The sequence below is a fragment of the Asterias amurensis genome, chromosome 13 (genome assembly GCF_032118995.1).
Source record: "Asterias amurensis chromosome 13, ASM3211899v1".
Classification (NCBI taxonomy): Eukaryota; Metazoa; Echinodermata; class Asteroidea; order Forcipulatida; family Asteriidae; genus Asterias; species Asterias amurensis.
Genome location: NC_092660.1, coordinates 5,793,818 through 5,808,619, shown reverse-complemented (window position 1 = coordinate 5,808,619; position 14,802 = coordinate 5,793,818). Strand labels below are relative to the sequence as shown.

The 14,802-nt window shown below is 37.5% G+C and overlaps 1 protein-coding gene across 3 annotated transcripts in view; it reads left to right on the top strand.

Annotated features, from left to right (window-relative positions):
- Nucleotides 1–11,846, top strand: part of LOC139946190 (ran-binding protein 3-like) — a 33,025-nt gene extending 21,179 nt beyond the window's left edge. For 2 of the 3 annotated variants that reach the window (XM_071943814.1, XM_071943816.1), the window contains 9 exons: nucleotides 5,177–5,495; nucleotides 5,941–6,031; nucleotides 6,347–6,433; nucleotides 6,606–6,645; nucleotides 7,104–7,228; nucleotides 8,193–8,319; nucleotides 9,131–9,273; nucleotides 9,474–9,693; nucleotides 10,054–11,846. In XM_071943814.1, the coding sequence (XP_071799915.1) occupies nucleotides 5,177–5,495; nucleotides 5,941–6,031; nucleotides 6,347–6,433; nucleotides 6,606–6,645; nucleotides 7,104–7,228; nucleotides 8,193–8,319; nucleotides 9,131–9,273; nucleotides 9,474–9,693; nucleotides 10,054–10,106 (1,205 nt within the window). In that variant the 3' untranslated portion in view covers nucleotides 10,107–11,846. The remainder of the gene's footprint in view (nucleotides 1–5,176; nucleotides 5,496–5,940; nucleotides 6,032–6,346; nucleotides 6,434–6,605; nucleotides 6,646–7,103; nucleotides 7,229–8,192; nucleotides 8,320–9,130; nucleotides 9,274–9,473; nucleotides 9,694–10,053) is intronic. The other variant, XM_071943815.1, reaches the window with a different exon arrangement.
- The last annotated feature ends 2,956 nt before the right edge of the window (nucleotides 11,847–14,802 follow it).

The following is a 14,802-nucleotide window of genomic DNA, read 5'->3' as shown; positions in this document are numbered from 1 at the left end:
GAAAAGGGGGGGGGGGGCGGGACTTATTCGGGGCTTAGGACCTTAAGGTTGTAGTGATGGGCCTATACATGCAAATATAGTTTTATTTTGATTTCATAAAATCACTTTCGCATATTTTAGAGCTCCTTGGCAATAGAGTTTATCGATTCAGAGTGGTCTCATATTCTTTATTAAAGCCATTATACACTTTCGGTAAACAGTATTGTCCAAGTCCCACACTTCGTGTATCACAACTTATATATAAAATAACAATCCTGTGGAAATTTAGGCTCAATCGGACATCGGAGTCGGGAGAAAATAACGGGAAAACCCACTCCTGTTTTCGCGCGTTTCGCCGTGTCATGACATGTGTTTATAACAAATCCGTAATTCTCGTTAACGAGAATTTGTATTGTTTTACCGTTTTCTCAAAAAGTAAAGCATTTCATGGACTAATATTTCAAGAGAAGTCTTTCACCATTACCTTCTGTAAACCCTGTAAATTATTTGTAAATCTGTGAACTTTTTTTTTTTTTCCGTACCGAAAGGGTCCAATGGCTTTAATTTTATTTCTTCCAAATTACTATATTTCTTCCAAAACTTAATTTCTTCATTATTATAATTGTTTTCTTTTAACGTCCTTATTCATCATTACGTATAGTATATAAATGGTAATTAAGGACCTTTTCGCACAAAGCCAGTGAAATTTACAGCGCTAGGGATTTGAACCCTAATTGTTTGTTTGTCCGTGAGTTTTATTTGAAGAAAGGTAAGTTGTTTCCCGAACATGCTGCAGCTGCACAGTTTCTTGTATTTTTTATCTCATCCAGACAGATTCTCATTATTTATTTACATCTATTTTCACATAAGCTCTCATGGCTTATTTGGGTGTTTGGAGTTGTTTGCAAAATTGTTTTGAACAAAATTGATTGTAAAAACTGGCTGATGAATTATTGGTGAACCTTCCCCCATTAAAAGCCTCCCTCTCCTTAACCCTTACTCATGTTAATGCCTTTGCATGGATAAGACATTTATGTTGTTATTTGTTTTGACGTTTGTGGTCACAGCCCAGATTATAGTAGTCTTGGTCCCAAGACCATTGGTGTTGCGCGGTCACACACAACCAACGTTCCGATTATGCACAGCAAAAAGTGTCCGCGCTTGTAATGAACGAACGCTAGCGGGCGCTCTGTTTCTCTGATTTACGGATCTCACCATGTCCTGTGCTCACCATGGTCTTGGATATTTGCGAATTGAAGGCGTGGCCAGACTATGTAAATTACTTTCAATGTATGCAATATTCATATCACGTGACGAATTGAAGATGACTATTCAAACTAGATCGAGTCAAAGGTCAATATGATCGGCGGTCTATTTTTAATAATCTTTGCTCAAAGAGTGATTCCGTGGTCATTATAGGCCTATTAAAAGGAAAACAGTGAAATTTTAAGTATAGGTACCTATTCAGATTATGGATACGTGACGATTTGAAATCGTAAATAATGGTCAAAAATCGAACGTAAAATTAGCATTCAGAGAGTCCGTGTATCGGACGCTGTATGGCCCCACGGCGTGGAGCAATCGGAACGTGAAATAAGCCTTGTGGAATATCACGTACCGCCCATGCCGTGTCTCGTGGGGGTCGGAGGTGTTAAATCCCAGGCGCTATGAACTCCCAGCTTGCGGGTGTCGAATCCGTTGTTTCTTATGATCGCAACGTTCCAATATGCTCCATTTTGATTCATGGCCCCCTAATTTCTTTTTGTTATGAGTTTTCAGGTAATTTTGATGATGTTAAAACGTAGGAATATCGCATATTGTTATATTGACAGTGTTATTGTGTGAGTAGCTTAAAAAAATTATGAGAATTTTTTTTAAAAGGTTTAAATAAAAATAATGCTAAAACAAAATTCCCTCAAAGCATAATTTTGTCAAACAAAGTATTATTTTTTAATTATGTGAATGAAGAGTTATTTTTGAGGTAATGATTAAACTGGGCAACTAGTGGAATTTAGTGACCCGACTATTCGCCTCAAATAACTGGGAGTTGAATAGCAGTAATCGCCGCTGGACAAGCAATCAAAATTCGAAATTTCTCATGAGTTATTCCAAAAGATATTGTTACGACTACATTCCAAAAAAATGTTATATGGTTACGTTCCAAGCTACGCAGCTACTTGGCTACGTTTACGTTCCAAGATACGCTTAGGTCTACGTTCCTTCAAGTTACACTATAATATCAAAAGGTATGTTTTCAAGCCCGAGTCAAGCTACGCTTACATTCCAAGATACGCAGCTACGTTACGTTCCAAGATACGCTTAGCTCTACGTTCCTTCAAGTTACGCTATAATATCAAAAGGTACGCTATCAATCCTATGTCAAGTTACGCTTACGTTCCAAGATACGCAGCTACGAATTACGTTTCAAGATATGCTTACGCTCCACCAAAAGATACTGTTACGTTCCAAGCTACGCAGCTACTCAGCTACGCTTACACACTCCAAGATACTAATAGGTTACGCTACAATATCAAAAAGTACGCTTTCAATCCCGAGTCAAGCTACGCTTACGTTCCAAGATATGCAGCTACGGTTACGTTTCAAAATACGTTCTCACAGAGACGCTTTTGAATCCCTCAAGATTTCCTTCCCCCAAGATTAAAAAACTTTCACTGTGAATAACACTACAGGGCCCACCAGTTAATACCCGTTTGGCAGAAAATACTGTACAAAATTTCTTTACTATCCAAAAATTTACTTGGGCACTACAAAATTTCAAATTTAATTAAAAATTGGCTGGCAACCAGTTTCTGCTAAGCAATACTATTTTGTGCTAACTATAAGCAAATTGTTTAGCCAATACAGGCTTCATCAGTGTGGGCCCTGGCACGTCGGGAGCATAACGCCACGATCGCATTTCAAGCTGCATATCATGGCAATGCAGTAGTCTGGATCTGGACATTATACAAAGAAATGTTTGTGCTGGTACCACAAACCTTTCTTTATCGTATTTCCACCCTGTGTCAAAGTTTCAAATCCTACTGATCTGGACATTATTATACTCCGATAAAAACATATATACCCACACACAGAGTAAAGCAAAAGCCATGCAACGGAATTACTGCATGCATTGTACACTACATGCACAACACTGATGAATTATTCATGAGCCAACCGCAACGCAGCCTCTGATTGGCTCCACCGGAAAGTCGGGGGAGATTTGCCGAAAAACAATAAAAAAGTTAAGACCCGTCGCTGCAAATATTCAAGACCATGGTGAGATCTAAATCAGAGAAACAGAGCGCCCGCTAGCGTTCGTTCATTACAAGCGTGGACAGTTTTTGCCGTGCATAATCGGAACGTTGGTTGTGTGTGACCGCGCAACACCAATGGTCTTGGGACCAAGACTAAGATTATAGGAAATTGAGACCACATACACAAATGTAGTTTTATTCCCCTTTTAATTTGTGTGGTTTCAACTTGCTGTGTATTAAAGGGAAGGTACATGTTTGGTAATTACTCATCTCAAAACAAATATTAACTTAAAAACTGACTTGGTAACGCGCATTGGAGAGCTGTTGATAATATAAAATATTGTGGGAAACGACTTCCTCTAAAGTAACGTAAATTTTGAGAAAGAGGTAATTTCTCACTAAAATAATAAAAGACTTCTATCTACGTAGAAGTATTTTATTCCTACCTAAAAGCACACAAATTCATTCAACAAGGGTGTTTTTCTTTCATCATTTTCTCGCAACTTCGATGACCAATTGAGCCCAAATTTTCACAGACTTGTTATTTTATGGTTGTGATGGGATACACCAAGTGAGAATACTGGTCTTTGACAATTACTAAGCGTGTACAGTGCCTTTAAATGCATTGTGAATTCTAGTGAGGCTTGAGTCTGAAATCAGTCTGGTGCTCGAAAGAACCCCGCCTCCTTTTTTTGTAAATATGAACACTGATTATATCCAAAATCCATTTGCAGAAAGGATGCAAAACAAAATGTGCAAAGCACACATGTTGCTTATTTATAAGCTACATGTAAGCAGATATCAGCTACATGTAGGAACTTGTCCCAGGGACTTTACAGCATGTTTCATTTTGACCTGTGACCTGTTTATGCTAAGCAAATAATTGTCTGCTTAGCAAGTTTGTTTGACCAACAGTTTTTTTCCCCACAGGCATGATATTCTTCCTACTTTAGTCTGTTTTTCTCATTATTTTGCTCTTGGACAAATATGAAACATTGTGTTCACTCAACAAAAAAATGTATGTGCTATTATGAAATGTACTGTTAGGAGCAGTATACATGTAGTGTAAGCAAGTACGTAGATTCCAAGGGAATCAGAGCCATACAATTGGACCCGATGCTAAAATTGACCCTTTTTGTTTTTCATGGTAAAGGTACGTGTATTATTGTATTAAGATCAACCCATTACATGTCTGTGGTGTGCTCATCATAATCACTTAAGTCGACCATATTTGGTGTTCATATTATTAAAGGTTGTTTGCATTTCATTTCATGGTGCCGCTTTTCTTATTTCCCCTCCCTGCAAATGCATGGAGTGTTGCCTACAGCGCCCTCGCCTGGTAATGCATGGAGCGAATGCAAAGAAAGGAATAATGCACACAATAAGTTGGATATTAAAATGAATGGGTTTTGCATAATGTCTAGGGTATATATTTCGGTGACCTTAAACGACTAAGTGCAGTTACTGGTATAAAAGCAGACAATTAAGACTTTGAGAAAAACTCCTGGAAGTTAGATTGCAACAACTAATTTCCCCTTTCTGTTTTCACATTAAAAATTTGTGAGAAATCTTGCCGTTTCCTCACCCAAATTAATAATAATAATAATTGTATTTATATAGCCCCCAACGCCTTCAGAACAAAGTCTGTAAGCGCTGAGAAGAACAAAAAGACAATTCCATGTATGATGACTTGGACATAGCGAAGAGTCATGAAATGTGAACAGTGGAAATAATTGAGGTGCAGCAAACTGAAAACTAAAAAAATATTTTTATAAGTAAATATGTTGTACTGATTTGAACTGATGGAAGTTTAAAGTTGGATCTATGTGGGGTAGAAAATAAAGATATAAATTTAGGCGTTGAGCAAAACCCATCCATGTTCAAAAACTGCTGGTGTATCTGTGTACATGTAGTTTACAAACTCTCTTCTTTTTTGTTACTAGATGGCAGACAACGCAACCCTGAAGACGGTTCAGTCGAGGTCTCATCCTCATCAGCATCAGCTGCCACTGCCTCTGCTCCTTCCTGCCCCACAGAAGGAGCAGACCATCCCGCCACCGTGGCCGAGGGTAGCGCCGAGGCAAGCACCAACGGCAAACCCAAAACAAACTATTTTATCAAACTCTCCACCAACGACACAAGTCGAGACACCGGGTTCGGCGTCTTTGGAAGTTTCACCGACACGAAGGGTAACTTTGGGAAGAAGCAGAACGGAGCCACGGAAGAGAACTACTTCTTACAGTTTGCTAAAGTGGATAGCAGGTATGGTTGATTATTTGAAAATATAGACCTCAAGTAATAAAACCTCAAATGAATTGGGAACCATAGACTTGGAATTTTCATCTCATAAGGGCCAGGCCTTGAATTACATGCAGGGCAGAAAGGTCATGGCCTCTGTTACCTCAGGCCTTGGCCTTGGTGCCCCTTTAATAGTTTCCCATAGACTTTAAGATTTTCCATAATTTTAATGGCCTTGCCCTCTTAGAGATGAGGGCTCAAATTTAGTGGGAATATCCTCAAAACTGTCGGGCTTGTAGCTCAAATTGTCACTGGACCAGAATTTTTCCCACAAGACCAAACCAAGATGAGTTTCGAGTTTACCAGTGATTACTGGCTGGACACTAAATAATTAAACCTCGTTTCTTAATGAGTGTTTTTTTTTTTTTTTTTTTTTGACTCTATTTTGTCCTTTCATCATTTTTTTCAGCAGCAGTAAAGAGGCCACAGAAAGTCCAAAGGCTCTGAGTAACTCCAGTAATTCATTTGTATTTGGCCAAAAGATGGATGAAAGAGTGTCTGTAAGTTTCTTTTAAAACAAATGTTGATAAAAATGTTTAACCTGTACTGCCCAAATATCCAACGCCATTCCTTTGGAAACTGTACTTGATAGTAAAGATGCATCATTTAATAACAAACCCTTATCATGCTGTGGTCATCTACATGTACACGTATGTCTGTACCCATATCAAGGCACTCTTTTGATAAGTTTTTTTGTATGAACTTCTTTGTTTCGATTTCTTTTCCTCTCCAGCGCCTCGGATTAGTTGTCTAGATAGATGGCGCTACTGTATATAAATGCTTAACATTATTATATTTTCATTTCTTTGTGACAGAGCCCACCGAAAAAGGAAGGAGAACTACAAACTGCTGCTCAGTTTGCGTTCGGTAAAAACGAAACAAGTCCTGAAGTATCAACAAAGGTAAGCATATGCAAATTGCCGCTGTCCAAACCCTTGTGGGAGAATTATGGGAGAAAAGTTGAAAGCATATGCTGATAAATGATTGTTACATCAGTACTTGGACAAAATTTTGTTCTTCTCAAACTTATATTGAATTTATTTTTAGAGAACTTGTTTTTATTTGTTGTTTCAGCCAAGCACATCAGACAGTGAGTCACCAGGGGCCCTTCAAGGTAAAAATGAGTTTTGTTCACAAAGCTCGGGTACTAGTACTGAGTATACAGTGCTAACACACATCGTGTATAATGTATGGCAGGGATGAGATTGTTGAGACTTTTGGCTGAATTCAGACTTTTTATGTCGGCCTGGTGAAGAAAATCAGACAATATTTTTGTCCACAAATAAAGAAATCTTGTCATTGGTCTACTTCTCTTAGTGCTTTGGATACTGTTTCCAAAAGCTCCTTGGAATCTATAACCCAATGCCCAAGGGGTTACCAAATGGTAGAAATGGCATCATTTCAACAATCATACTTTTGAATTTGTATCCAAGTTTCAGACCTTTCGTTAGAAATTACTCTCACCCCTCACTTCCAGTATGGCGGATAAGTGCGCATTACAGGTCTTTATTATTATTATTATTTTTATTTTTCTAATGCTATGTTTACTTATTTTGTGGTTTTCTTCACCAGACACAGCTTGTAAGTCGCTTGTAGAGAGCGCCTGCGCTTATGAGAAAGCCAAGAAGAGCAGTGAGGTGACATTCCAGGAGGTGACAAATAAGACGGGAGAGGAAGATGAAGAAAATGTCTTCCAGGTCAGTGAAAGGTCATTTGAGGTCAATTTAAGCACTGGGCATAACATATATTGGAACCTTAAAATTATTCTTTATCCCATGCATTTACGATGTTTTTTTTTTTAACGAATGTCATGTACTGTATGACTACTGAGGTATTTTTTTTTTTATTTGAATTATGTTCATGCTTGATGTACATATCTGCTTCATAGTGATATTGATTTTCTTTTCTGGTTATTGATGTGGAGCTTCTTCATTTCCATATATGTTTTTGTGACTTTTATGGTTGTATTGCATGTTGTTGACTCTGTATTTACGTGTATAATTATTTTATGTGTTTTATGACTTTTTGGGGCTTTCTGACGTATTTATTTATTGCATTTATTTAATGTTGTTTATGCTTTTTATTTTATGGAGGTTAACCTCTTTGGTTGTCGGTAAACAAATAACTATTTACAATTTCTACTCATGCTTAGATTCATATTAAAGTGTTTAAGACTTGCATTTGACTGATGAATATGTTACTCGTCATGTATATGTGTTTGTCTGTCATCAGTCCTTTGTTCTGTGTCCTGTCCCCATTTGTCCGTCAAAAGGTTAAGAGTACAACAGTAGTGCTTAACCCCAACCTAAACATTGCCTTGGTATATGTTCAACTGAAACTTCATACTTCATAACTTCTTATTGTAAATTAACTTTGTTTTGTAATGGTAAATGATAGATTGTAGACATTTACATAAATGACAACCTCGAAATGAAGCGAAAATTAGGCACTCTTTTGATCCTTTTCTTTGTATAAACTTCTTTGTTTCGGTTTCTTTTCCTCTCCAGCGCCTCGGATTAGTTTTCTAGGTAGATGGCGCTATATAAATGCTTATTATTATTATTATTATTATTATTATTATTATTATTATTATTACGTAGGTAAGTGATAAAAATTAAGAAAAAACGATACTAAATAATCTTGTTGTATTTGATTTAATAGACCCAGTGTAAGCTTTATGTGTTTGATGTTGAGAGACATGTTTGGCAGGAGAGGGGGAGGGGCTTACTCAGACTCAACGACCTCGTACCTTCATCGTCGGAGCAATCATCGCTTCAGTCCAGATTAGGTTAGTCAAATTTTGTGTCATTTCAGTGTGAATAATATCTTGTCCTTGTCCCTGGTAGTCTTTGAAGTGATTTTGTACACATGGTCACTTCATTGCAGTTATTTTTTCCTCTATTTTTATTTTCAGAGGACCTGTGACTGTGCTTTTTTTAATTATTGCTTATTAATTGTTATCACCTATGCAGATTTTGGTAGTCCAAATTTGAGGTTGTTTCAGTCTAAAGCTTCTTGGAGCACTACCGTTATAATCATCTTTTCATTTTTTTATATTAATATTGGTGTTTTAAATTTGATTGTTTTCTTGTATTTGTTAACTCTTTGTAATTTGTATATTTTAAATCTTTGTAAAGTTGACTGTAAAAAGGCCTTTGGCTGCCAAAGTCTTTGTGATTTTTGTAGATTCTTTACTCTTTGATATTATTGTAATGTGGGTTGGTTACACCTCTGTATTTCGTCACCCCTAGTGTATTTTTCTAACTTAGTCCTAACCCTTACCCTAGTATAATGTATAAATGTATACCCTATGTATAAACTATCAGGTTTTAGTCTCGGAACATAGGAGTGTCAGAAAATAGAGCAAGTGCCCTTTATTTGATCTATTGTTCTGTGTTTTCATTGGTGTTAAATTGTTTCGTATAGTCATAAGGCACTTTATAAATTCTGTTTATTAGGAGTATTACTTTGGTAATGATGCTGCATTTTGACTCAGAGATAGTAAACATTGTGGTTGACCTAAACTTGAACCGGTACTTGGCTTTGTTTCCAACAATACAGTCTCTCAATGTTGATATTACTCCTGTTTTTGTTTTCAGTGATGAGGACTCAGGGAAGTCTAAGAGTGGTGCTGAATACCAAAATCTGGAGTGGAATGACCATCGAGAAACCCACGCTCAAAAATATACGTCTATCGGCGAGAGACAAAGAGAGCGATAGCATAAGAGTTTTCCTCATTGCCGTAAGTACTTTTTTTTTTCCATACCATTTTCTTGATATTTATGATGGATGGGATTGGTCTTGAGATTGGTTGTTGGCTTGTGGCCTGCCTCTGAGAACATGTGGATGCCAGGCGATTAATTCTTTCGAGGGTATCAGCGAAGGTTAAGTCTGTACAGCTTTCTTATCCTACCTCTTGATTACTTTATCTACTTTTGTTAGGCCTCACCCAAAGATGCGGAGCAGATCTACCGAGCAATTGAGTACAGGGTTCAGGAGCTAAAGCACGCCGAGCGAGAGAAGGACGACGGTGAGGCACAAGAAGAAGAGGAAGAAGATTGTAAAGACGACGGAAGGAAGGAGAAGACATCCGTTGAGTATCCAGAGTCTGTCGAGAGCGACGACTCGCAGTCACCATCCAACTCGCTCGGTACTGACAGAAGTAAGTTTTAAATCGAAACAGTAGAAAATTACCGTGTGGCTCTGTCTTAAAGGGTTTGGGTACTTTTTGTACAACACAGTACACAATGTCCACAGACAAACTAAAATGGTTGAAGATAATTACGATAGAAAGCTTCCCCTAAAATATTCTGATGAGGTGCTGTAGTATTTGAGAAATGAGTAAAAAACAATTTTTGTAAATTATTCTTTAAAAACAATGAATAAATAATTAAAAATGCGCTTCATTTTCTGATGGGGAACAAAGGCCAAGACCTCGGTAATTCCATGCTTGATTTTCAAAACCTATCAAAAACTTGAGAGAATTGTACAACTTATTTTCTTGCTTTCTGTTTTTTTCTAGGTTCGCCAGATCCAAGGATTGAGGGAGAGCCCCAGACACCACCGACTGACTAAGACAAAAAGGAAAAAAAGGAAACAAAAAGAACGGCGCTAGTTTGTTTTCCATTGAGGATCCTGTTAAGATTAGGGTCCCGGGACCTTCAAAGTAGACTTGAGTGTTTGACTTTGAAACTCTGAGAAGAGAAACTCTGAAAAATTGAGATTGCGAGTGACAGCCAGGAGAGGATGTTTTGGGTTGTGTCATCTGTGTTTGAAGTACCTATTGTGCTATGAACAGATTCATAGGAACTCTGGATTTCACTCCTTCGAGTTGTACAGCCATTGGAGTAATTTTCTTTGCTTTTGGAGATGACGTGTAAATATTGAAAAACTGTGAGGGCCGAATACTGCCCTTTGTTGATGTGGAAAACGATGAGGAACGGGAATGTTCATACCAAGTCCAAAGAGTATTTTCATCTTTCGTTTTGAAGAGTATTCAGGTTGTGAGAGAGGAGACCTTTTTCATTTGTGATGATTTCATCTCGGAATGAGACGCTTACATTACCCGTCTCATTCTAAACACGAAAGTCTTGATGATGGGCGATAAGAAGATTGGCGTAGGACTGGAAATTACCAGATTTCTTTATTTTTTATGTATTTTTCTGTTTTTTTGTTAATAATTTTATACTAAGGTATTTCCAGACGTGTAAAAAATGGTATACCTCCATTGAAGGTAGGGTCATACATGAAAGAAAACAAAAATTGTGTTATTTTTCCTGAAAGGCTACTTGTTTAAAAGATGATGGTGGTTTTAAAGCCATTGGACACTTTCGGTACAGAAAAAAAAAAAAAAAAGTTCACAGATTTACAAATAATTTTGCAGGGTTTACAGAAGGTAATGGTGAAAGACTTCTCTTGAAATATTACGCCATGAAATGCTTTACTTTTTGAGAAAACAATTATCAATTCTCGACAACGAGAATTACGGATTATAGTAAACACATTGTGTCATGACACGACGAAACGTGCGGAAACAAAGGTGGGTTTTCCCGTTATTTTCTCCCGACTCCGATGACCGATTGAGCCAAAATTTTCACAGGTTTGTTATTTTATATATAAGTTGTGATACACGAAGTGTGGGACTTCGACAATACTGTTTACCGAAGGTGTCCAATGGCTTTAACCATCCAGCAAACAATTTTTGTCTGAAAGGCCCCTGTTTGCTAGAAATCAATAAAGGTTTGTGGAATAATGTGAATCTCAAATGAATTGCTTGAGAAAGTTTCTGTGGCGCCTGTTTGAATGCTGCCTCATTAAGTCGGGATGTGGTTGGTTGATATCCACTGTTATCAGCAAAATATTTGTCCAACTTGAGTATGCTATCTGATTTTTTGGCCCTTGAAAAAAAATCAGAAAAGTTGTTATTAAGTAGCATGAAATGTTGTATTTAAAGCTGGGGTGATGTTTCCCTTTAAAGCTTACACCATGGGTACATGTAAAATGCTCCTACTTTTTTACTAAGGACCAAATATGCCTGTGTTAGTTCACTAAAAGGCGGGTGGGGTTGACATTCTTGAAGAAAAATAACGTGACAGTTTTACGTTTTCTCAACAAGTAGGCTGTTTTTTACAGGTTAAAAAGTATCTCTTGTGGTAATTTTCCCCATTGTTAAGCATTACCTTGACATAAACCAAACGATGACCCTACCTTTAACAAGTAAAGTTTACTGATTGAAACCTACCTTAAAAATATTTGCTTAAATTGTGAATAGTAGTATTCTATTCAATTGTAACTTTATATTAAAAAAAGGAAGGGGAGGGGGGCGGTGGGAGGTTTTTTTTTTGTTTGTTTGGGGGGGGGGGGGCAGGAAACTTGAATGCTCTTCCACAGTCAGTGGAATTAAACATTGCCTGAACTCTTTTGTCTTTGTGCCCAATTTATAACTTTGGTTACTAGCTCTGTCACAGTGTTTGGACTGTATTAAAAAAGCTGGTAGCTGGTATTCAAGTAATGTAATGCTCATTTTGAGGTATACATGTACATTATCACCCTCCCGATTTGGCAGTCTTTTAAGTTTGTTATCCTCTAATGGGCCGATCTACAAATGTATTTCAACTGTGACTGCATGCCCCAAAAATGTAAATTTGTGACCCGCTCTGTGAAAATGAGTCAGATGTAGGCAATTTCAGGAATTGAGTTATATGCAAGGCTGGAAAGAACACAGCAGCAGCAGTAATTTAGTATGTGTCTAAGCTTTGGGGTGTATCGCGTTGCTGAGTTACTCCCGTTTGAAATTAGCCACTACACCATTTTTTGTGAAAAACGAGTGGCAAGTAAAATGATATTTGAAACTACCATTGTGTGCAAAAGGATACAAATTAGACATAAGTATGATCACAAATTGTTGTATTCATAGCTTTATTGCCTAAAAGTAAGTGTTCTAAAGGTAAACCATGCAACTAAAGATCTTTAAAAAAAATATAAATATACATATTTTTGTTATATTAAATTTTCCACATTAAACTGTCCATAACTCAATATTACATTGCGCGACATGTCACTCATTTTCACAGAGTGGGTCACATTTGACTTGGTGTGGTAGGATCGGTCTGTTCAACTGGTGATGCAGTAGAAGTGGTTTGTTTCAGAATCTTGCTTTGGAGTTCGTACGGTGCAAAGGAATGCCTGTTTGTTGGGGATGTACTCATGTACATGTACATGTAGGTCTACACAAGTTATTCCAATCTGTGGTGGTTTTGAGGCAAACATAATTTACAAGCAATTCTATAAGACAGTCGGGCCTTGGCAAGGCTTTTAAAAAAACAGGAACTTTGTGCATGAGGTCACGGTTTTTCAGAAAATCTACCCCCAAAAGAACAGGGCCTACAATGTGGACAGTTAATTACATTTTACTAAAGAGGTTTGGACTGTAGTCTCAGTAAAGGCAGTGGACACTTTTGTAATTACTTAAAACAATTATCAACATAAAAACCTCGCTTGGTAACGAGTAATGGGGAGAGGTTGATGGTATAAAACACTGTGAGAAACGGCTCCCTCTGAAGTGATGTAGTTTTCGAGGAAGAAGTAATTTTTCCCGAATTTGATTTCGAGACCTCAAGTTCAGAATTTGAGGTCTCGCAATCAAGCATCCAAAAGCACACAACTTTGGTGACAAGGGTGTTTTTTTCTTTCATCAGTGTCTTTAAGTTAGGCAGAAAATACTGTCTAGGTAATTTCTTGCTAAGGAAACAATTAGTGGGGCACCAGTTGTAGCAATTCTATCTTTGTGGAATTTTGGGTGGTAACCTACTTCTGCTTAGCAAACTTTTTCTGAGCTGAGCTAGTTTTTGTGCTGACAGGCTTTATGAATTTCTAAGGATGGCTGGAATAGACTGGATTCTCATAAAGTGATGAGCCATACCAGGGTTGAAACAATTGCTATTATGGAACCTTCCCATGGGGTACTAGACGATGATGTTCATTGGGTGAAGTGTATTATTTTTTTCGAAACGACTTACATGTAGCTCAGATTTCAGTAGTATCTAGATAAGCAGAAATGAGATATTTTCATCCAAAGCTAGTAAGATCTAGGTCATGTATGTACTATTTGAACTTTGTACAAAAAGAAAATCTGTAAAAACTACCTTTAAATCTGTTTTTGTTGTCTGAATGTTTTTGTGGAACACATTGGTAAACTATTAGTAAATCATTATGATGCCGCTGTTTATGCCTTGTTCCCTGTTAAGGAAAGTAATCATGAATACTGATTATCATTATACTATTAAGTAACCAGACTATTTCAGACCAAGGCCCATTTTTCATGGCTCTGCTTACCATAAGCAAATAATCTGTGCTTAACGCAGCCAGAAATTCCCGCTTATTTCGACCATTATTTCATAGGTTGCAGGGAATTTTTCTTGTGCAAGTGCATACTCCATGTTACTAGGCATTCATCGCCTTACATGGGTAGCTTAGAAATTCTGCTTTGCACCATAAGCAGATGATGGTGATCGTAAGCGCAGAGCTCGGGGGTAAGCAGAGACATGAAATTTGGCCCTGCCTTGGGCAGTCGGTGGTCCTACTTGCTTGTGCATGGTCCAAACAAGTCTACAGTTGGGTATAGGAATTGCATAAAGATAACAGGTGTGCGTCGTCAGTTAAAAAGGACGTTTCATTTTAGCCTCTAATTGGAACTTTTCGGTATGCAGACTTTTCGGTATGCGTTGACATCATTATGCTCCCATCCGTGGGGGTAATACAGTGGACATCTCTGTAAACTGCGGTGCACAATGGACCAATGAGCAACCTTCTTTTAACATCTACATGTAGGTGAGGGCGCTCTCCTCAAATTGTGTTCTGTGCATAAAGACCACAGGTGGGGTAAAACAAAAAACAAGATGGCAGCAAATGATAAAGGTTTTAAAAAAACGTTAAGTAAATCTTCATGCTGCCCATGGACACAACAAATCATCTTTGTTGGCTGTATTTGTTGAGTACTGTGGCGTTTATGTTTGCAAACCTGTGATTATGTGAATAAAGTATTGTTCATGTACATAACATTTTATGAGAAGGATTAATAAGAGAAAACCACTAACAATTTATACATATAAATAAGCTTGAATTAGACTGTACCAACAGCCAAACTGTAATATCTTTGTGCATTAGAAGTGTGGTCTACATGTAGTTTCCTAACTTCATTGTGGTTTAAAGGGAAGGTACACGTTTGGTAATTACTCATAACAAATATTAACTTAAAAACTGACTTGGTAAC